The sequence below is a fragment of the Xenopus laevis genome, chromosome 7L, assembly GCF_017654675.1.
Source record: "Xenopus laevis strain J_2021 chromosome 7L, Xenopus_laevis_v10.1, whole genome shotgun sequence".
NCBI classification, from domain to species: Eukaryota; Metazoa; Chordata; class Amphibia; order Anura; family Pipidae; genus Xenopus; species Xenopus laevis.
Window position 1 is genome coordinate 44,939,702 of NC_054383.1, and position 23,675 is coordinate 44,963,376.

Below are 23,675 nucleotides of genomic sequence, written 5' to 3' on the forward strand. Positions count from 1 at the left end.
TTGAAGGCCCTTAAAGTGAAAGATAAATCATTGTGTTAACTAAGTCCCATATTTCTGAAGCAATGCCAGCCAGTGTCTTTCTGTTTAAAGTACAGGTATAAGATCTTAGTTATCCAGAATGCTCAGGACCTGGGATTATCCGGATAATGGATTTTTCCGTAATTTGGGTCTTCATGCCTTAAGTCTACTAGAAATTCATTTAAACATTAAATACACCCAATAGGCTGGTTTTGCTTCCAATAAGGATTAATTATATCTTAGTTGTGATCCAATACAAGCTACTGTTTTATTATTACAGAGAAAAAATGTGGACTATTTGGATAAAATGGAGTCTATGGGAGACAGCCATTCCTTAATTATGAGCTTTCTGGACATCGGGTTTCCGGATAAGGGATCCTATATCTGTTGTGTTTTTGACTCCAAATCTTAAGTCCCACAAAGAAAACAGGAGGATAAAAATGGACATGTACATATAACCCCTCACATTAAAATCTGATGCATTTCATAGTCATACGTTTGCCTCTCCTCCCAGATTAAAGACATCTTTTTTAGACAAAAACCTTGTAAGTTACCTTTTACCTCCGTTGAAAATGTTTAAAACATAATAGTCATGGTGTTCAAGTAATATGCCTTGCCTTGTAGTAAAAGGAATTAATCTTACTCAGTGACTTGCAAGTTTTATGTAATGTCTCCCTGAGCTGTGTAGGTTTATTGCCAGGCATTTGATATGGTAAATTAGGGAACATTTCTCCACTTAAACTTGCTTAAAGGAGAAGGAAAGTAAAAAAAGATAACCTCCCTCTTTCTCTTCACCATAAATCCCCCTCTGGAAACGCTGCATTGAAAATTGTGATAGCATTACTGTTTTTGTGCACTTCAATGCCGAAGTTTTTCTATAGTAGAACATTTGGCGCTGCCATTTTCAAAACCGTGCGTCACTTCCTCCCTGCGCTTTGTCTCTAGTTTGCATGCGCCTCTTCCTTGACCCTGTGACATAGCCAACAAGAGCGCACACTTCTCTGCACAGTGACAGATAATACATATATTACAGACCTGTCAGACAGTCCACAATGCTGTTTATAATAAATTGCCCTCTGCTCCTCCGCTCGCTGCAAACTATAAATTAAAACCCCAGTGAGCGGAGGAGCTTCAAAGCTTCCACTAGGCAACGGGAAACATAAAATACGATTGGTGGGGGAGTAGATGCAGGCGGGGCAGAGAGGTCAGGGATGACGAATGGGTAGACCACGTGACCCAAACTTAATCTCTTCTCAGGGAAGACAGGAGATGATAGTGTGCATGCGCAGGGCACCTCTCAGCTGAATTGCGCATGCGTGTGCCCTGATTAGAAGGGTTTTTAGACTGCAGCATGGAAATCCGTTTCTGTGCAGCTTGCCACTTATTTGAAAATGTATTACAGCGCAAGAATGAATGGAAAACTGAATGAAGAAATGTCTGCTGGTAAGTATATATACATTTTTTGGCCAATAATTGAAGCTTTATTTTATTTTTGACTTTCCTTCTCCTTTAAAGGAACACGTTGGCAAATTACCAGTTTTACACCACCCTTTCCCAGTAGTGCCTGTATTCTGATGAATTTAGATGTACAACAGCCTATCTTTCTTGGTTACCAGCCCTCATGGAATCATACAGTCTCAAATTTTGTCATTTAATATATAAAAAAAAAAGATTCATCCACAGATCTGGATAATAAATAATGCTGCATTTCCTAAAAAAACCATTTGCCATATCAGTTAGGCTGTTCCAAATCTGGATACGATAAAATCAGTTGGTTTTGGGTAATCAGATACCAATGATGATAGAAAAAGAGAATAAAAAGAGAAAATATAACATTATGTAGTATTAAAAGCGTAGCATGTTAAGGTGGAACACATCTGCCAGCAGTTACCATGATGCCAGTAATTCCTTTTTCGTATGCAAGTAACGAGGGCATAAATATATTCCAGTAGACACTTGAATGGCTTGTAAACAGAGTTTTTAAGAATTTCTAAGGCTGGTTGCGATTGGACTTTAAGGAGAATGTCCATCCCATCTCCTTACTAAAGTGTAGTTCTGGAGTTATCATCATAATCAAGGACCACAACTGTCTCTTGTTAATGGCCAGAGGACATCCTCCACCAACCTACTTTGTCTTTCAGAGATTCACCAACTCATATCAACTGAGTAACGAAGTCATTAGCAATCCCCATCGGTTGCCATTACAAGCATCATCTCGCTTTTACCCATTTCCTCCAAGGCACTAGCAAGAGTGTTGAGGTCACCATCATCTTGATGTAAGGCTTCCCATAAGTCCAATATAACTCCTGTGGGACTTGCTTTGGTAGCAAAATAGTTTAAATATCTGAGGAGGGGAAAAACAAATTAAAAAATGTTGATTGCAAAGCAGTGCCATAAACTGCTACAAACAACACAAATATATAAAAATCATTGTGTGGAGGAAATAGTGTAATAAAAGCTGCAACATTTACTACAGGTCTAGGATCAATTATGCATCCAAGTAACAGTTACCATCTGATAGGTTGCCATAGGTACTAGGCCTGGGTAACTGTTATAACTTTATATTACAGTTCCAGGTTACAGAATTATAAGCACAAAACATCTTTTATTAAAATCTATAAAAAGAATATGTTGTACCCTCAGATGAAGCAGACCTTACTGAAGCTTCAACCTCATATCTACTCTATTGTAGAATCAAAATATGGAGTATATATGAGTGTGACAAATTGGCAAGACTCACCGATCCATGCAAAGCTTTTGTGCCAGAAGCCTCCAGTCATTTCCTCTAGAATTAGGGGCATCCAAACTATTACAGATTTTTTGCCGGATTGAGAATGGAATTTTAAAGGCATATGGTCCCAGGTGAGTAGTCACACTGTTTTCAGCTTGTGAACAAAATGGGTCAAATGATTTGACATTCTGGGGGGAAAAAAACAAAAACTGTACATTACAAAGGTTCATCATATACATTATGGTTGTGCAGAAAATTGAACTAAAAAGTTCAACTCCAATTTATTAGAACAAAAATGAAGATAAACAGGACCCTTTCGTTAAGTGGGGTGAGCCGTTATAAAAATAAATACATAATGAATTTAATTAGTAGGCCCTAAACTATTTTAAAGCCCACAGGGATGCAGTTGTTATGCATTTAACTAGAAAGAGCATGAGGTCATAATTCGAGTTCAGAATCTGTGAGTGCCTCCATTTACTGTGCAATGCAATATATTTAGAATAAATGATAAAATAAATTCTTATTTCTTTGGGGCTCATCTGATTTTTAGTTTGCTATTTTTGCATTACTAAATAAATAGTTTTATCACTGAGTACCATGTGCATATATGCATCATAGTTTTTTTGTAAATAGTTTACCCATAGCATTTGTTTATTTGTCAATTAAATGTGTTGTATAACTTCTTCCATGAAATCACTATGTTCTAATCTAGATAATTAAAGAGACACCAACCCTAGGTCCTTGCAAAGATAAAGGTAAATAACGGAGTGCATTTTGTCATGACAAATCTCTAACAGCACCTGATATTACCGTAGTGACTGCCAGCACAGTTCCTTACTTGAGACATTGCCTAAAAACAAAAAATGGAGCTCACAACTGTAACCCTGGGGTTGGAAGCCCTTTCATTCTACAGAGAAGAAATTAATGCTCAACAAATAATAAACTAGCATCATATACCAACTAACATGCAGCCTATTGTATCTTACCTCTTCTAGTAAAGTATGGAGCTGAAATATCTGTCCTTCTCCTTCAACCTGCCTTACACAGATTTTGCATGTTAGTTCTGTGGCTGCCAGGCTGTACCTCTCCAGCGTGAATGTGCAATGTAATGTCCGCTGGCTCCCGCTCCAAATATGATAAAAGGGGATTTCCTGAAAGAAAAATATAGGCAAGGGTGGATTTTACTCATCACTTAGACAATTTTGCCCAAGATTTATTTAAGATGTAGAAGCGCATATCAGCTGCCATTATGAGAACATTTTGCAATTATTGCACACACCAAAAATACAATGTACAAGAAATAAAGTTCACAAATTAACAAATAGATTGTAGGCATTCATCATTGTTAGGTTTGTCTGAAAACCTGTATATATGCCAACTGGTACCCTAAATTAGATTACATTTGCCAGGGATAACCAGGTCAGAATGAACATTTCCTGTCCAAACAGCCTTCTTCTGAATACTGACCTGATATTTGGCCATCAGTTTGCTTCTCCACAATGAGTGGGGAATATCATGGATGGAGAGACGTAAATTGTGGTAACTGTCCTTAAACATTAGTAGCTTTGGCTCTTCTACAAGGTATCCTCCCAAAGTCTTTTCCAGTTCAAGAACTTCCTACAAATGGAAAATAATGGAGCTGTTTAGTCTACAATCGAGTTGTTGAGCTTGCATCCTTCAGAGTATTTTCATTTATGTTGTTTAAGCAATAATGGTTTATTACAAACACAAACCTTGTAATTTACAACATATCTAGAATTGTATCACAATAATATATTTTTATTCAGAAAACAGAGGCAAAGTGGTACTTTGAGTCTCTTAACTAATCATACAGGGAGTGAATTTGTCCATTAATGCAGAGCAGCTCAAATGCAGTAGCTCCAAACAAATCATTTCATCCATACGGAGTCAGTTGGAAAGAGTAAACTACAAACAGGATTGAAAGCTAATTAAAACTTCTAACAACTCAATGGCATTTACCCACTACACACTATACTTTTGTTGATAACACACAACTTAATGATATGTCGAGGAATGTGTTTTTCCTAATCACGATCTGCAGAACCCTCAAGGCAATACTCCAAAAATCGAAACGCATTATTTCACAAATCTACAAAATGTGAGAATTAAATGCAAAACTATAATATAGCTTATTTTAAGAAAGAGAGCTGAGAAAGCAGTCTATTTATTCAACTAATCACAGTTATTTTTATGCTGGAGAGATAATTAGGCTGCTCGCTTGTGATCAGAATTGGAGATCTGTATTTAAATATTGTTTCCTTTTTAAACTTACTAGGAACATTAGACAACAGCTACATTAGGAACCTATAAAATGTAATAAGACGTTATTTCAGTAATTTAAATAGTAGGATTTATTAATGCTTTTTAATTTAATTAGCATATGATTTAAGACTGTTTTCTGCTACGCATTTCTGAAAGGTATTATAATTCATGCCACTGGATTGTCTAATTTTTGTAATTTACTAAAATAATTGCAAATGTTTAATGCCAACAGAGTTAATTCTGACTTTATGGAAAGCTTAAGTTTAAGCCTTTACTTTTTCAGGGTACACCAAATTAAACAAAATGGGCATCATATAAGGTGTATATACAAAATGAATACAAACAAACATTCATCACAACAAAGCAGAACACACACATCTCCTCATAATTGCCAAAGGGGTAGTATACCTCCTTGTACAAGAGCTCATTGAATAGGTCCTGTGCTGAAAATGATTTTTGTCTATTGTTTTACCAAAAACATATACAATGGAACCTCAATTTTATATCCCCTGATTTTAAGTTTACCCTCATTTTACATTGTTGTTTTCTGGTCCCACCTATATATTGTGCATAATACATTTCCCTGAAAAACGTAAAATGGTGGTTCTACTGTAGTTTAAAACAGATTTCTAAACAGGGCTAACAGGGAAATTGATAGTATACTATTAGTCCTTGCAAGGTAGATAATGCCACTGCATGATGGAATTCTGCTTATCTGCAAACCAAAACAGTCACAACAGAGGGTTTAAGGGACAGGATTGGATACTGGTAATGTATGTTTGGTACAAGCCTTATTCATTTAACTCATGCAAAATAAGGGAGGGGGGCACTGCCCTGTAATCTATACTTTATTTCTAAGAATTTCAAGAAAACATTTTAGCCTGCTCCCAACCCTATCATGCAAAATTGTACAACCCTGTCAGCCAATAATGCACTTGCAATACCAGGATGTTCTCTCCCTCCCTATCTTGCTGTTGTGCAATATATCACATCATCCTCTCCAGGCAAGCCTCGTTATCAGGCAAGAAACACCAGTGCCCTAAGTAAATGTGTTACCTTTAATGCATCAGGTGTGTCTTCTACACAGTATACTTTAAGATTGTATTCTAGGGAGGTGCAGAGCATAGGTGCAAATATAGCGAGCTGAAGCCTTTTTATAGCAGATCTGGAGTAGGACTCTCCCACAAAAGCATAGGTGCCCAGCTGGTCAAGCAAGGTATGGCATGAGTGACTTTCCAGCTGGCAATAACATGGTGTATTAAGAGTTTCTTCATTCAGTGTCACAACCTCCTGAAAAATAGCAAATATAACACAATATGAGGTTAATATGATACCTATAGTAAGTACCCTCACTAGTGAGTTCTAAGGTCCAAAAATCTAAAAGTATTTTGTGCTGACAGCATAGACACCCAAAAATTTAAAAAAGAGGGTGTTGATTATTGAACATTTAGTAAAAAATATATTATAGTGATCAATTGGGGCCCTACAATACAATAACATATTGCAGTACAAGGGATCTGAAACCAGTGCTCCTTAATTCAAGATACTTTGTGAAGCTAACAAAACACAACATTTTTATGACGATATAGCCACTAAAGACCAGTAAAGACAAATTAAGTACATTTACATGATATGTTACCATTAATTTAATCAAATACAATATTGGTAATCAGTAGCAAATGAAAAACAAAAACTATAGGTAGGGAAAACTGTGTTACTAAAGGTACTAGGAGTAGCATAATCCTAATCCTGAAAGGTCCAGAAAACACATACCAACTATCATCTAAAAGTGCAATGCATTAACATGCTTAGACGCAGCTGGCGTATTCCTTATGCATTTGTTTCTTTGACAGCAATACTTTATTTAGAGTAACCTACCTCCCAGTTGCCTTGATGCGACTGGGTCTTCAGCTGTAAAATCCAGTCTGATGTGTTGATATCTGCACAGTGGGGAACAGTGAGGATAACTGGCTTGCATAGTAGGAGCCCAGTAGGACCACAAGTGATTATGGGACTCAAAATGGTTTGTGTCCCTTCTGAAGGCAGACTGCAAGAGAATATGGCAAGGGATGCATCATACAAACAAAAGAAAACAGGTTTCATCAAATTAAGAGATACGTTGTGTTTTTGAGAATATTTATTAGAAAATTTCCAAAGAAATATATCACTTCAATTTTTTAATTACATTTTCTTTCATTAGCCAAAATTGCATTTGGTTGAAACATAAAAATACTTACACAGTGTTTTCTCGTTTGTTGATCATTAGGTACATTTCATAGTATTTTCCCTGTGGAATTGCCCCTTGAGGAATCAGTAAACTCACCCCTGTTGGCAAAAAAAAAAAATATATGTATATTTCGGTTAACTAGTATTTTGTATGTCTGTTTTAAAACCAACTTTTTTGCATAAAAGTCGAAGACAAGCACAAGCGGGCAGACAGCAATAAGTGTATATGCATTACAGAGCTCTTTGCAGCCGCAATTGTTTATGAATTAATTTTCAATTCATGGAGTGATAAAACACAACTTCCATGCAAAGTCTAGCCACTGACATCATCTCTTCTTCTAAAACTAATTAACAGATTTGTGGAAACATAGCCAAAAAGAGTCATTATGAACTTGAGTAAGTCTGATGTGGAATGGGTATTACTAATTTATTATTATCATTTCTGTGAAGCATAACGCACTCTAAACAGATATTAGATATTTTATTAGACAACAAAAAACGAAATAAATGTATGTTTAAATCAAGTTTGTCACAAAGGTCAAGCTGGAATTTGCATTTTATTTGGTCTATGTGAACTATGATATCAAATGATCAATTAGTTCTACCCTCTCGCATTTTTGTGCCAAACTCACCTGTGTTAGGAAATGTCAGTCTTCCACCGAGGCTTCCGAATGTCCCTGTTACACTGTTACTAGAGTCCCGAGGTAAAGTGAGCAGATGCTGCATGCTCATATTTTTATTTCTGGCATTCATTATGTTGTTATCTGAAGGGTATGTGCCAGTGGGCTTTGTCCCAAGCAGGTTGTTCCCATCATGGATCCCAGGACTGGAGCCTACTGTAGATGAGTTATAGACCTTAATCTTCAGGTTTGGTAGTGGATCCAGCAAAGGGGAATTGGTCATGGGGATTTTATCTGCAGAGTCCTGCAGGGCATACATATTACCACGGTATATGCCAGCATTCGCAGTTAAATCTGGCTGCATGGCAGGGTGAATAAGCTGAGAATTGTCTGAAGATAAAAAAAAATATGATCATTAAACAATATTACTCCTATAATAAGGCCGAAACATATAAAAAATGATCTCAGCAACCTGCAGATGAATATAAACTCTGTCATAATTGTATAGATACCGTAATTTGGGCTTAGGTCACGCAGAAATATTGTAGGTTTACTACAGGGCTAATAATAGACTAACCGAAAAGAGTAAATCCTGTTTTTAGCCAGGTACGCATAGAAGAACCATCACATTTCTCGCATGCCTAAATGCATTATTTTTGACATGTTAAATATGCACATGCCACCAGCATTGAAGAAATACTATTCCATGCATTCTCAGCAAGCATACAGTGTTTACTTAAGATTAAACTGCCATTATTGCTTTATTACTGACATTATTGCCAGCAGTAAAAAAAATGTAAAACTAAAGTGAATTTGCTATGAGACAAAAATTTTCCAGCCCTAATAATTATAAAATAATGAATGTACCAGAAAATGTGATATACACAAAATTTTATTTTCTATATGCTTTTTATCAATCACAGATCATGAAAAAATATCCAGAAAATCATACATGTTGCTATTTTTTTTATATTTTTATAATTACGGCCAACAAGTCTGTGCAGCTTCAGGTAAGAGTAACCTGGATAAAATCCTTCCCCATGGTCATTACACATGAGAAGACTTAGATCTGTATAGTAGCCTTGGTGGAGAAAGGGGGCTGTAACGGTTTATCAAATATTCCAAGTAAATGATTAGTTTCTCTACTTATTGCATGTTTTCATACACTATCCAAGATAAAGTGACTTCATTGTTAACAGCAGACTCAGTAACTTCAAAAGCACAAAAGTGAATGACAACAATGTGTCCTTTAGATGCATGTCACAAAGAGATGTGCTCTGTAATTACAAACTATACAGTCTGTAATTACAATTCCCTGAACAGAAACCATTGGAATGTTGTCTTTATAATCTTCATCGGTTTTGTTTTCTGCACCATCTGCCAGCACCTTAGATAATGACAGTTAATGAGCGCACACAGCAGTGAACAGGTCAGCATGTCAACTACATTAGCCTTACCGTGTCTAGAGGTTTTGAAGTTGACTGGATGAAACCCTCCAGTAAGGGCAGCTGATGAGTCTGTAATGTCTGTATCAAACTCTCGGCAGTTGCGCCGATAGACCACTATGCCCACGGCCATGAGCAGGATGATGACAATGAAAATGGCAACAACTAGGCCAGCATACAAAGCCACATCCCCTGTAGATTCTAGTACTGATGGAAGAAACAGAACAGTGAGTAACAAGCCAGGACATATATAATTTTCATTGTCTATGTTGTTTTTTTTTTTTCATTTACAGAGGGGATACATAATCCAGGTTCAGAACAGCCTAACGGTGACTCTCAGCTCCTATAAAAAATAGATTTCCCATCACCTGCACAACCCAGGAGACTGCACATGCCTACATCTCACCTTAAAGGAAAACTATACCCGCAAAATGAATACTAAATGAATATAGTTAGTTAGGCAAAAATGTAATGTATAAAGGCTGGAGTGATTTGATGTATACACGTGAGTCAGAACACTACTTCCTGCTTTTCAGCTCTCTTGGTTTACACTGAGTGGTTACCCTGGTTACCAGGCAGTAAGCAATCAGAGACTTGAGGGGGGGCACGTGGGTCATATCTGTTGCTTTTGAATCTGAGCTGAATGCTAAGGATCAATTGCAAACTCACTGAACAAAAATGTAGAGCTGAAAAGCAGGAAGTTGGATTCTGGCTGTTTTATTAGATCTGTTCACTCCAGCCTTTATACATTACATTTTTGGCTAACTAACTATATTAGAAACATTTTTTATTTTGCACAGCCTATCTATTTACCCAGTTTTTATTTTCACACTGAACTATTCCTTTAAACCACTATTCCTTTAAACCACCATTTTGTGATGGTCTCTGTGAAGCCTCAGAGATCACCTGACCAGAAATACTACAGCTATAACTGTAACAGGAAGAAGTGCCGGCTCATGTGAACTACTAACGTGTATGATTTGTTTGGCTTGTTTGTATGCACCATGAATCCTAGGATCCCAAGGGGCAGCCCTTATTGTTTAAAATGGCAGTTTTCTATTTAGGATTACCCAATGGCACATACTAATAATAAAGTACATTATTATGAAAATGATTTATTTACACAAAGCAGGGTTTCACATATGGACGGTTTCATTCAATATATTTTTTTTATAGAGACCAACATTGTTCAGGGGGTATAATTCCTGTAAGTAAAGCCATGTTGGAGATAGACTTGAAAAAATGGCAAACATTTTTTTTCATCCTCTCACTGCATCATTATGCCAAATTTATGGAAGAAACATACAAATAAAGCTGGACATATATGTATCAATAATATTTTGCCAATACACCATATTTGTCAGTACATGGTACCTCAACTGAACACTAGAGAGGCAGCAATACTGTGCATGCCCCCTTATAGGATATCCATCTGTTTGAAATGATGACCAGTTCATAAGATACAGTGTGGGTTTAATAGCAAACAAAACACATGGCAAAAATTCTAGTGCAGATTTGCTCATGCCTAATGATGACCAATCAGATTGCCTTGAACACTGTTAAATGCTGACTAAAAGACTTTGTAATTATGATGGAGGGTGTTAAGGACACTGTATGTCCTGCATAATCAATGGATAATGTCATTATGGTTTCAATTAACAATGAAGAACAAGAAAATGGTGTTACATGATAAAAATAAAGAAAAATAAATATGAAATGAAACTTACAACGGCTTTTTGTTTCACCTAAAACTCTTTTGTCTGTTAAAAACACAAATAAAAACGATGAAGTTAGCTGGCATAAAAGCATTCAAGACCAAATTAAAAAAAAAAGCGAATGTTAAAAAAACAATGATTGTATGATGAAAATGTATGATAAAAAAATACAATGAAATAAAAGTAGCGTTACATAAATGGTAAAATGAAAAAAAACTGGAAATTTTGTTTTCTCAACATGACAGGTAGTAGGAGAGGAAGAGGTTCATTGGTAGATTATCTTGCATCTCTTGGTCTGCTCCTTATTTCTAAGGTACAAGGCCAGACAGATTTGTATCCTTTGTAACCTATACAAGGGCATAACCAGAGGCAACGGGGAGCAAAAGTGCAGAAATATTGCACACTACACCCTTAATTAGGTTGCCCACTTTGCATTACCAATAAAGCTCAGTCGAAGGCACTGCCTCGGTGAACTGACACACATACTTTGCATACACAATCCATCGGTGCAGTTTTTAGAGTCCAACAGCATTCCACTGCAATCCTTCCCTCCATTCTTTGGCGTGGGTGCATTGCATTCTCTACTCCGCCAATGTGTGCACTCAGTGCTGCAGGCTGACCACTTGCTCCACTCAGTCCAGCCTCCATCCACTGCGTAATAAAAATAAAAGGAATAAAATTACATGTAAATTTTTGGAAGATGCTAAAGGATTAAAAAGTTTATCATTATGCTTTTCACTAACATCTGTGGTCTACTTAACTGTAGAGCAGACACTAGCTATTAGCTTTTGCTGCATTAATACCCCCAGAATTTCTCCAACACAGTTGCTAAAAGGGAAATGAAACTATCACAGGCATTTGACTACTGCCTCTATGCAACTGCTATGTGATGCCACTTGCTATTTGTCTGGATCATGAATGTGCCAAATAAGTTACACCCCCACAGCAAATTAATGGGTTGGGGCTGGCACTCTTAAAATGTATACTTTTTGTTGGATAATTAGGTTATTTTTATGCACAAATTGCAACCTTATTCATCCCTACAGGCATTCACATAATGATTAATATATCACAAATAGCAAAAAATATGTTACTGTCAACACTTCAGTCTGGATGAAAGCACATAGATATCTTTTGTGCATTGTGTTCCTCCAAGGGAGAACCTGTGCTCTAAATGCCCTTCTCTGCTAATAACTGCTTCAATTCACTTGAATAGGAAATGCGTTATCTACAGCAGACACTTGTGCCAATATGTGTGCTCCTTAATGGCATACATGCCAGCCGCAGACAGAACATTTCCAATTCAAGTGAATGAGAAGCAGTTGCTGGCGAAGAAGGTTACTTTGCATCACTGTAGGTTTTTTTCATAGTAAAAACCTGTCAAACTTGTCAGGACTTGGGGGAAGGTCTGTGTTCAGACAAAAATACTGACAGTTTGAATTAATGTCCACAATTAGGCTAAAAAGTAATGCAACTACGATACAACAAAAGGTCAGTTCATTCTATGCAGCAAATGGCAACACTCCACTCCACTCTACAGGATATGCAAGGATATGGGTCATTTACCTGGGCACATAGTGTTACAAGCAAATTTCTGGTATTGTTGCCCCTCGCACATTGTGCCACCATTGAGTGGAGCTGGGTTGGTACATGTTCTTGTTCTTTTCTGCCAGCCATGGCCACAGCGATTGTTACATGGGGACCATTCTGTCCAAGAGGACCATCCTCCATTGACTAGTCGAAGAGGAAAAGAAAAGATCATCAAAGCATTTCCCTAAAGAATCCTGTTAAGCACAGAGCAATTAATATGAAGTGTGGCTAGATCCAAAGTAGAAAAGCAAGCTAGAAAAAAATAACTGATGATAATTCAGGCAGGAAGGAAAAATAACAGTTATTTTATGATGATGATTTGAAAGTATTTTATTACCATCTGTTAAAGCAAAGCCCAGTCTGAATAAATGTCTGCCACCCACCGTCTGCTGGACTGAGTTGGCACACACAACCAGTTAACAGGTGCTGTGATTATTTCATTATAAGCATGCAATTAATTTACTAGACAAATAACAGTTAAGTGGCTTCATCTTGTGTGCCTGCAACCTTCTGCTATTTTGACAACTCTGAGAGGGTTAAAAATGTCTATTCATTTCTATATTGTCATCTCTGCACAGATAAATATGCTGAACATAGCAATTGTATTATTGGTTATGATACATTTTTCATTGATTTTCATGTCTGCATTAATACAAGTATATGCATGAGGGAGCATTTTCAAAACATTCTGTATTCTGAATCTCCTGCAAAAAACTTATAGTACAAGATTTACTTTGATCAGACAATATTGCCACCAGGTTCGATATACTGCATATGAAGAATAAGAGACATGGTAACTTGGTATATTAAAGTTTGTTAATGCATATTTTGACCTCATTGTTTTAACTACATCAAGCATGTAAATGCACTTAAAGGGGAAGTATACCCCCTAGTTCAACATGAGTTCAACCAATAGCACTAGTGCTGAAAATACTTTTGGCCTACTGTTTTAACTATGAATATATTATGTTGTATGTGAATTCTTATGTTAAACAGAGCAATTAGGGGAACTGAAGCTAGTCCAAGTTTGGTGAAATTATGGATTAGTGCAATGCCTTACTGTTTGCTAAAGCTGTAGCCCTCAACAGAGCATCACCCCTTGTGGTCATAGCTGGTAGTGCAATCATTGCTGCATAGAAATTCTGCATTGAACAAACACGACATGAGCCGATGTAAACAAGCCAAAGCATAGAAAATGTATATTTACCAAATACAATTACAGTCGCTGTGGTACTTCTGCGCTTGGCGACAATGTTCTTAGAAACACAGGTGTAGTTGGCTGTGTCTGAAAGACGGGCTTGTTTAATTATAAGGTTGTGGTCAATTGTAATGAGAAAATTAGTGTCTTTTGTAGGATCGATTATTTCTTCATTTTTTAGCCACTCCACCTACAAAGGAAGGAGAAGAAATATTATTTTACGTATACTGAGGGCATAGCAAGCATTGCTTTATTCCTGGGGTGGATCCACCAGCCAACAGTTACCTTCATACTAGAAAGTAAAAGTCAGGTCAGCAATTTGACCCTTCACTTGCAGTCTTCATATATTTGAAGGGGAACTATGGGGAAAATGAAAATGCAATATAAGATTTCTAAGTATAATCAATTAGAAATTGTGCATTGTTTATGAAATAATCAAGTTTATATTCATTATTCCTCTCTGTTTCTCTTCATTCTGTCTTCATGCAGCAGTTGGATGTCAGATGAATGATCCAATATATTTTATGGGGGGGGGCTCATTTCCTAGAAGATGAATTAAGAGTTCACTCAAATAACTGATTCCAGAACAGAAAAATAACTGCCTTTTGTACAAATTCAGCATGTAGAGAGATAGGACTTCTGGTGATTTTAATAGAGTGAGCTATAATACATCTTCTAGGGTCTAGGCAAAAGGAGCCCCCCTATACGATTTATTGGATCATTCATCTGACACTTAAATCCTGAATGAAGACAGAATGAGGAGAAACAGATGCTGAGAGAGGCATATTGAAGATAAACTTGATTATCTCAGAAACGGTACAGAATTTTTAATTGATTGTGTTTAGAAAGTTTCTTATTTCAGTATGCTAAAGTTAATATTACATTTTCATTTTCGTAATAGTTCCCCTTAAACCAAAAGTAGCAATACTAAAGAATATTAAAATACTAAATACAAAAAAATTAAAACCCAAACAAAACACAAATCGTAATGCTTTGATAAAAGTAATCTCCATTGTAGTTGCTAGGGCTACAAAGCAGGTCGCTTAGGCCTTAATTTGAATTAAAATGACATAGGTTATTAGCTGTTTACAGCAAGATTTGTAAAACCAACTTGGATAAAATTGCCTAAAACTACTAAATCAAAATGAAGCCTCTCTTCCAAAAGAAAGTTCCCATTATTCATTTTTCCTCAGTAGTTGATTAAAGTAAATTATATCACAATATATAGAGAGCTTGTAGATTTTTGGTGTAAATGGATGATTAAGGTGCCTGAGTGAACTTAATATTTCCCTATAGGGCTGATAGAACATAACAAGTAACAAACAGGTGTTGAAGGCTGAATGTGTCATATGTCAGAATAACAGATCCAAATCCCAAAATAAACAGAATAATGAAATCTGGCATCTTTAATGCAGTCACATTTATCACATTAATGCATCTGTGAGGATGGAGCTAATCCATCTCCCTCCTTTTGTTCCTAAAGTTTTTTACTGCCAAAGATTTGTAGGTGTCATCCCCTACTGAGGCACTAAAGCTGTTGCAAGGGTTTCAGGATGGCTGCATTCAATAAGACAGTCAAATGAAATCATGCCTCGGGGAGACAGAGTTATTTTAACTGTGAACAAAGTCACTTCCAGCAGTGTTAAAGATTGAACAGTTTACAACAGTCAAAAACATTAGCCTTGCAGCCTCCCCCCCCCACACAATTTAAAAAGATGCTTTCATATGCTAATTTATTTTCTTTCTTTCTTATTACTAATCTAAAGTACGTTATCATCTAGTGCACTTCACTTCTCTTTTCTTCCAAACATACGGTGGTTCCTGAGATGATTAAAACATCCAACATCACAAGGTGTGCCGACACACTCTAGGGTGCTATACAAGATGCACACAGGCATGAGATCTGGTGTCCAGAAACCCATTATGCTGAAAATTACTAATTGCGTGAAGGTCACCTCTCATAGAGTCCTTTTAAATTAAATAAATAATTAAATTTTTTTTAATTGAATTATTTTTTCTACTGTAATGTTAAACAGTACTTAATGTAAAAAAAAGTACTTAATCCCAACTAAGATATAATTAATCCTTATTATAACACAATCCTATTGGCTTTATAATGTTAAATGTTTTTATTCTTAGAAGATGTTAAGTATAGTAATCCAAGTATATCTATATATCTATATATCTAGAAACAATGAATGGAGCGCACAACCATAAGGTTATCGAAGTCTGGGTGCCAGAGCAAAATAGAAAATAATTGTACAAATGCGCTGGTGTCGGCACTCCCAGAAACATCAAATAAAAGGAGCAAAAGTGCTGGTTAGAACAGGTTTATTTTGTCCAACGTTTCGGTTCTATACTAGAACCTTTCTCAGGTAACAAAAACCAAATTGAACCAAGGAAGGTTCTATCTATCTATCTATCTATATTTATATCTATATCTATCTATATATATCTATATAGATATCCAGGTGAGCCGAAACGCGTTGATACACCATGCACCAATAAATAACTTTTTGATACACACTGGATGGTGATCGCAGTGAGTGCTTTCATGGACTGCTCTATATATATATATCTCTATCTATATATATATATATATCTCTATCTATATATATATATATATATATATATATATATATATATATATATATATATCTCTATCTATATATATATATATCTCTATCTATATATATATATATATATATATATATATATATATATATATATATCTCTCTCTCTCTCTATATCTCTCTCTCTCTCTCTATATCTCTCTCTCTATATCTCTCTCTCTCTATATATCTCTCTCTCTCTCTATATCTCTCTCTCTCTCTATATCTCTCTCTCTCTCTCTCTCTATATCTCTCTCTCTCTCTCTATATCTCTCTCTCTATAGAGATATATATATATAGATATATATATATAGATATATATATATATAGATATATATATATCTCTATATATATATATATATATATATCTCTATCTATCTCGATATCTATCTATCTATCTATCTATCTCGATATCTATCTATCTATCTATCTATCTCGATATCTATCTATCTATCTATCTATCTATCTATCTATCTATCTATCTATCTATCTATCTATCTATCATCTATCTATTATTGCTCCAGTATGTTTTTAAAATCACATTTGCAGACACAGGAGACAGGACAGCAGATAATCCCCAAGGACACCCCTCACTTCAGTGACATTCCAGACATCCCCCTTCCAGTAATGAAATGATCACTTGATGTATTAATGTCGACTGTAAGTTCAAAGGTTTACAAATGTTGCTGAGAAGATCAAGCCACAAGGTTTTATGAGCAAGTGTTTATAGCCCCATAGCAGTCACTATGTCGCATTCTGTATTCCCCTCCCCCTTATCCCTCTCACTAATTCAGAGTTTTAAACTGAACAAGCAGTTAGTTCCCATTTGTTCCGCCTGAATAATTCAGCATGTTTTTAGGCACAAAAATAATAAAATAATGTTAAGAACATTATAGAACAGGGTAACCCTCTCACCTCAGCAGGTGGTACTCCTTCTGGGGGACGGCACTGAAGTAATGCTTCCTGTTCTAAAGCTACCTCCTTGCCCAAGGGTTCCTGGTCAAAATTCTTCCTCAAATCTGTAAGAAAGAAGCAAGGTATGTTCACAAAATATACGGACAGAGCATCTGTGCATTATTTAGTAAAGAAGTATGAGATTCATATAGATTTTATAGATAGTCCAGGCTTCCCGTTAAGTCTAAATGGTTTTCCATGTTAACCCCTAACACATGTATAACTGTACACTGCTGCTTAAGAATGAAGTCAAACTACACAATGACAGTCAATGACTGGTGCGAAATGCATTTTTTAGTAGTTAACCACAAATGGAGAGTATAAGTATGGGCACACTCTAGTACAATTAGCAATTTTATCTCAAATTAGTATTATTATTATTATATATTTTTAGAGTGCCGACATATTGCGCAGCGCTGAATTAGCACCATAAACTTTCTGCACTGCTCTTAACCATTCCCACGCCTCAACAAACTCAAACCCTAAGAAGTTGATTTTTTTATAGGTTGATTTTTTTTATAGATCCAGATTAACAGATTTCCTTGAGGAGGAATTGAATATTGTTAAATAAAAACGTGCATCTGTTGTATATTATTTGAATTTCAGAACTTTCTATCTAAGAATCTAAAGAAATGTTTATTCTAGAGACATCCACAAGATGGGAGTGTGGCTCTGCCCTTGTGCCCTCATAGCTCGGAGGCTTGCAACAACTGCCTGCAAGTGGCACAAAGCCAGGTGAAAGGGGAATTTATAACTTTATTCCCATAAACATCAGCAACCAGCAGTTTAAAGATTATCAATTGGAAACAAAAGCGTGAACAGCATTAAGCAAAGAAATTACCTGTATGTATTTATACAAGATGGACACTGGGCCTTTGCCTTCATACAATATTTATTAAAAAATACAATTATGTTCACATTGTAGAGCCTACAAAGAAACTCAAACTATCAAAATATATCTGAGAATAAATGAGAGGGTGTTTTTGTAAGAGACTGACTGCAGACAAGCAGCATTTTTTCTCTAACTGGCAATTTAAATGGTAGATGAACGTAGCAACCAAAATGCAGACCATGAGGCGAAACACCACATTCATTTTATTTCTGTCTTATCTTTCTATTTATATGAGTGACTCCCAGAAGCCATAGTCAGTAAACCCGAGCATCTAATTGAGTGTGGGCCAGTGGTCAGATCATAACCGGGGCCTATGCAGACCTGTTGGGAGATCACATAGCATGCTGAATAGTTACATTTTTCCAGTAAATATCATGTGGATGCATTGAGAGAACTCATTTAGACAAACTGTCGTTTTTGCCCCATACATGGACCAATAAGCTGTCCACATGGTCTGGAGTCAGCAGTTTATATAAACAGTTAATAGTTGCTGTTTCCTTCCATGTCTGTCCATGGGGGAATGCTTGGCCTATGACACATTGGAGCAAATAGAGTCAGAAAATGTTAACTTCCATACAAGTGCTAAGTGTTCACTTACACTATTAGCTAATCTATTACAAATAGCAATAACAGGAAGCAAATTCCCCATATTGTGAATTACTGGGAATTCCCAGAGGAAAAATAGCAACAATGTGTCATTTAAAGCAAGAAGACTTTTTAAACTATCTCAGATTATTAGAGCAGGGGCTATTTAATGTTATTAAAAATAAATGTAAATTGAATTATAATGAAATCGTTAAAGAAAGAGATGCTATAAATGGAAATATGAATATCCTTTCAGGGGAATATAATTTTTGGACTGTAACATTGTGCAAAACTTACAGGCAATTCTGACATAAGATCTTTTGCTCTTGGTTGTTCCTGCTGAGCTCCAAGCAACGCACTGGCACCAATAATCTTCCAAGCCAAAAAGTTCTTCTACCTGCTGCCTGGAGACCTCAATCTGGACTTCTCGTACCACGAGGCCTAATGAGGGTGAAAAAAAGTGTTTGTTCATTTGAGAACCCCTAAACAGTGTCCTTATACAGGCCATATTATAATGCACATATATTTGTTTAAGAATCTGTTCAGCTGATGGTATTTCAACCTCAGTAACAGTTACAACATGTATAAATTTTGATTATATTGTCCTGCACGAGTTAAAGCAAAATTTTATCTGCCACCCATTTGGGTTGTAAAAGCATGGCACCCTTATACCTCATAGTTTCAATGTGCATCTATTTTAACACAAACTGAATTCAGATACTTTAATGCCAAGCGTAGTAATGTGCGGGTCGGCCAGATACCTGCTGGTCGGGCCAACCTCACACCTTACAAATGCCAGCTTCCGACTTTTATAGATGCGCACCTCCTCGTCCTGAGCCTTTTGTGACATCATCGATGGGGCTGTGTGGGTCTATAATAGGAACCCAAACTAGGCCTCGGGAGGGCACAGGGAGGTCGGATATCGGGCGGTTGCGGGTGTCCAAAAAACCTGACCCGCACATCACTACCAGGCGTGCTGTTATACATTTTTGCGTACTTATGCAACAGTTTAATTTTTAACAACACAAATGCAACTGTGCTGAAAGGCAGATCGTGGTGGGAACAACCAGGCAGAAAGTATCACAATCAATTAGCTCTTACAAACCTGCGTCTCAAATACTCATCAAAATGACGCCCAAAGCTTGTGTATAAGGGCCTACACATAGGGATTGCTGCCATACTAATTAGGTAGTTGGGTTTATGCTGGTGAAGCCAAATATAATCACACAAAATGCTGAGTGACAGCTCTGTGCTAATTTCAATGTACCGCCATAATAATTAACTACCCCCACGCACAACCCTGTCTCTTCATAAAAATAGAGTGAAAATACAGTGTGACACAGGCACAAGGATATTTTTATTATATTAACTGGAAAAGGAAAGCGCACCGCATGATCATTCTTATTTATAGCTTATTACAAAGGCACAGTTCATGTAACACACATTATTCTGATGCTTGATTTTTATAGAGAAAAAGTGAGTTCAAGGTTCCAGAACAAGGAGATCCCCTACTTTATGTCAGTCCTAAATCAATAAAGGAATGAAAGTGGTTTCATGGATGATCACTATATTACTCCAGGATTACTAATAAAAAATATATATCTTCCCAAAGCTTTGTCAGTTATAGAATGTATATGTATTAATTTACTTGTCTGCTTTTATCTCCATTAAAGGGATATTCTCATTATTAAAGGGTTCTCCTTCCAAACAAATTTTTTTCATCTCAAATTTATTTCTGACGGGTAAAACTTCTTTAAGTTCTGTTTTCTCCCTCAGATCTTTGCTGTCGGTGCCTTCCAATGATCCCGACACAGGCAACACAACTTTCCTTTCCAGAGAAGCTTGCCTATTTCCACATAGAAGGAAATTTGGGTGAACCATTGTGGGCTAGGGTGGTACACTCCTCTACTGCTCCCAAAGATTCCCTGTCTTGGAAGCAGAGGCCCATACAGAAGTATAGTACAGAGCAAGAAGGCGCAGGTATGGGTTGGACGTGGGTCCTACAATGGCAACATTTTGTGGGTTAGGGTCGGGTGTGGGTTGAGTTTTTTCTGACTCACACATCACTAATTTGTATCTTCTTGTTTTCAGATATTATTTTAACAAATTTTTACGTCTAGTGACACTAAGTATGAATATACATATAGGAAAATAAAGTATATAAAAAAGGCATATTTTCCAGTATAATTGTTTCAGAACAATTAATGACTGCTGTTCTAAAGGGTTCTATTGCAGGCTCAGTGAGCAGAATCCACTCTCATGTAGAGTCCTGAGCCGGAGTCCATTTTTTGGAAGCCGTAACTGACCCGGACCCGCAACCTGCAATCCACAACCCACATTCTTACCCGCTTGGACCTGCTACCCGACCCACAAGTACCTTATCCGCAACTCAGACCCGCTACCTGCTGACCATCAAGAATCAGGAAGTGCTGTCATTGTAAACCGGAAGTGACGTTGTCGGAAATAGGAGTGATCGGGAAAAAGGAGTAAAAATTGATATTGGCCCGACCCGAAAACCTGCAGAACCGCACACCCACATCTATACCCGCAGGGTAACCACAGGTACCTGACCCAATCCAGGACTTTACTCTCATGAGCTCAGGGTTCAGACTCTAGCCAGCTGCCTTGTTTTTGTGGGGAAATATCAGAAAATCCATGCGAAACACTATTTTCAAATGCAGGAGCCCATATTCATTAGGGGGCATGGCATGAACTGTAGTTAAAACGAATTATGCATTGACACACACACTAACCAAGTTTATTATGTGGAAAATCCACATCCATCATCTGACAATTTCAGCATTAAGTTAATCATATATTAGCATACTGAGATATCCACTTCAGAAGTCAGATACAATCATATTGTAACCACACATAATATAATATCATGGACACATTACAGAGGAGAAAGGCTCAAATACTTCTGCACCGTTATGTTACCTGATGTATATAAATTACTATTGGAAGTATGTGTAAATATGAATTAACAGAGATACTGGAGTTAAAATTTTCACAATAGAGAAGAGAAGGAAAAAGAACCAGCTTCTATAGAGCCAAAAGTATCTGGACAACTGCCAGCATTGCAGGGAAATACCCACTCTAGAATATAATCATACCTGTCACATCATCCACTCTTTCCTTGGTGATGTGGTCGTTTTGGTTGACCCATTCCCCATTGCACTTGAAGTAGATCTGTGTGGCTGGGTTTGCCTTGCATACTAATTCTACAGGCTTGTTCTTCACAATATAGGCATCCTCTGGTTCCAACAGGAAATGTGGTAAGGACTCTGCTGGGGCTGATGGGAAGGAGTCTGGTAGAACATCACTATATTCAATTCCTACAAAGAGAAATTAAAATTTGAGCAAATTCCAGAACTATGATCATTTTATCATATTTTATACATATGCATAAATTTTATTAAATATCTCTTGTTAGCGATACTATTTTATATGGCCATTACAGTAAATTGTTCATAAAAATAAGTCAGTCAGTGGCCTGATTTTCACTCCACTGTTTCGCCCTAGGAGCATGCTCATTCTGCCTACCCTTAATTCAGGCCCTGTTTCCCTAGTCCCTAACTGGTAACAGCACTAACATAACATGTTCCTTAATGGGGCAGTATAGACCCCATTACTCACCATGAGTTCAATGAATAGTGTTAACGAGTTAAACTTACGTGCCTAGTTTTTTAATCACAAAACTGTTTTGTTCTTGAAACATTCCTAAACAAAGGGTGGGGGTAGTTTATACAGAGCTCACTATCTCTATTAAAGTTAAATGAACTCAGCTAAGTAACTGCAAGAGAGTGTGAAAGTAAAATAATGCTGTTTCTGCTTTATAATAAAAAATAACTTAGCAATATGCATCCTCTCAATCAAAAAAATAAACAGTTCTATTTATTTTGCCCATGTTGAAAAAATATGTATACTGTGCCTAAACTGATAAAAAAAATATTTAAAAAGTAAAGAAGCTACCAGTTAAGGAATTCTATAAGTTAAGTCAGTAAACTTATTTAAAATCCATTTAAAAAAAAAAAATGTACAGGTCTAGGATCTATTATCTTTTTTTGATTTAAAAAACAAAAAAAAAAGAGAATTATTTGTTTATAATGGACTCCATAGAAAATAGCCTTCCTGTAATTTGGAACACTCTGGATAATGGGTTTTAAGATAAGGGATTTCATACCTGTATGGTCCCTTTGTAGTTTTGACACAGCAGGACATTTGTTATAAACTATTAAATGCTCTTTTGGAAAAGATAAATTTAATTCCAAGCTGACTTCTAAATTTAGGTCTCACTGACACTATATCATCCTACCATCAGCTGCCACAGAACTTATCCCAGCTTCATTATTGGCCTGTATTTTTCTCAGCAGCCCACTAATTGTACCAGGTCACTAGGTAATTATAATGGACACTGTCCTAATGTAGCAAGACAATTATTCAAATGGAAGGTATCCCATGAATAGAACATATGGGTAAAATAGCATGCCCATTTCATTATTATTTTATTACTATCTCAGTTAACCAGCCTTGTCTCTACCTGGATAAACCCGAAATGTTTTTGTCTGCATTGTTTTGTTCCACTCTTTCCGGTACTCACTGGATTCACTTTAACGTTACAACGGTCTTTCATATGTACCCATTTAACTAACAAACCCCAGTGGTTTCCAGTCCACCTGACAACTAGCCTAAAGGAATACAATAAATAAGCTGTTGTTAACCAGTACACATTTCTTCCCTCCCGCAAAGTTAATTTGTTCCCTAAGCACTGAGGGCCTGCAAAACAGATGGTAGGAATGCACG

General features: G+C 36.6%; 1 protein-coding gene across 3 annotated transcripts in view; it reads right to left on the bottom strand.

Moving 5' to 3' along the window:
• Window positions 1-455: 455 nt before the first annotated feature.
• Window positions 456-23,675, bottom strand: part of unc5b.L (unc-5 netrin receptor B L homeolog) — a 110,373-nt gene continuing 87,153 nt past the window's right edge. Inside the window, exons 3-18 of one of the 3 annotated variants that reach the window (XM_018224355.2) lie at window positions 21,986-22,207; window positions 19,167-19,310; window positions 17,354-17,457; window positions 13,836-14,016; window positions 12,605-12,772; window positions 11,525-11,689; window positions 11,051-11,083; window positions 9,336-9,530; window positions 7,891-8,268; window positions 7,270-7,357; window positions 6,911-7,079; window positions 6,089-6,322; window positions 4,217-4,366; window positions 3,736-3,900; window positions 2,759-2,937; window positions 456-2,362 (exon numbers count right to left, since the gene is read on the bottom strand). In XM_018224355.2, coding sequence (XP_018079844.1) covers window positions 2,197-2,362; window positions 2,759-2,937; window positions 3,736-3,900; window positions 4,217-4,366; window positions 6,089-6,322; window positions 6,911-7,079; window positions 7,270-7,357; window positions 7,891-8,268; window positions 9,336-9,530; window positions 11,051-11,083; window positions 11,525-11,689; window positions 12,605-12,772; window positions 13,836-14,016; window positions 17,354-17,457; window positions 19,167-19,310; window positions 21,986-22,207 — 2,741 coding nt within the window. In that variant the 3' untranslated portion in view covers window positions 456-2,196. The remainder of the gene's footprint in view (window positions 2,363-2,758; window positions 2,938-3,735; window positions 3,901-4,216; window positions 4,367-6,088; window positions 6,323-6,910; window positions 7,080-7,269; window positions 7,358-7,890; window positions 8,269-9,335; window positions 9,531-11,050; window positions 11,084-11,524; window positions 11,690-12,604; window positions 12,773-13,835; window positions 14,017-17,353; window positions 17,458-19,166; window positions 19,311-21,985; window positions 22,208-23,675) is intronic. The other 2 variants (NM_001088833.1, XM_041568413.1) reach the window with 2 other exon arrangements.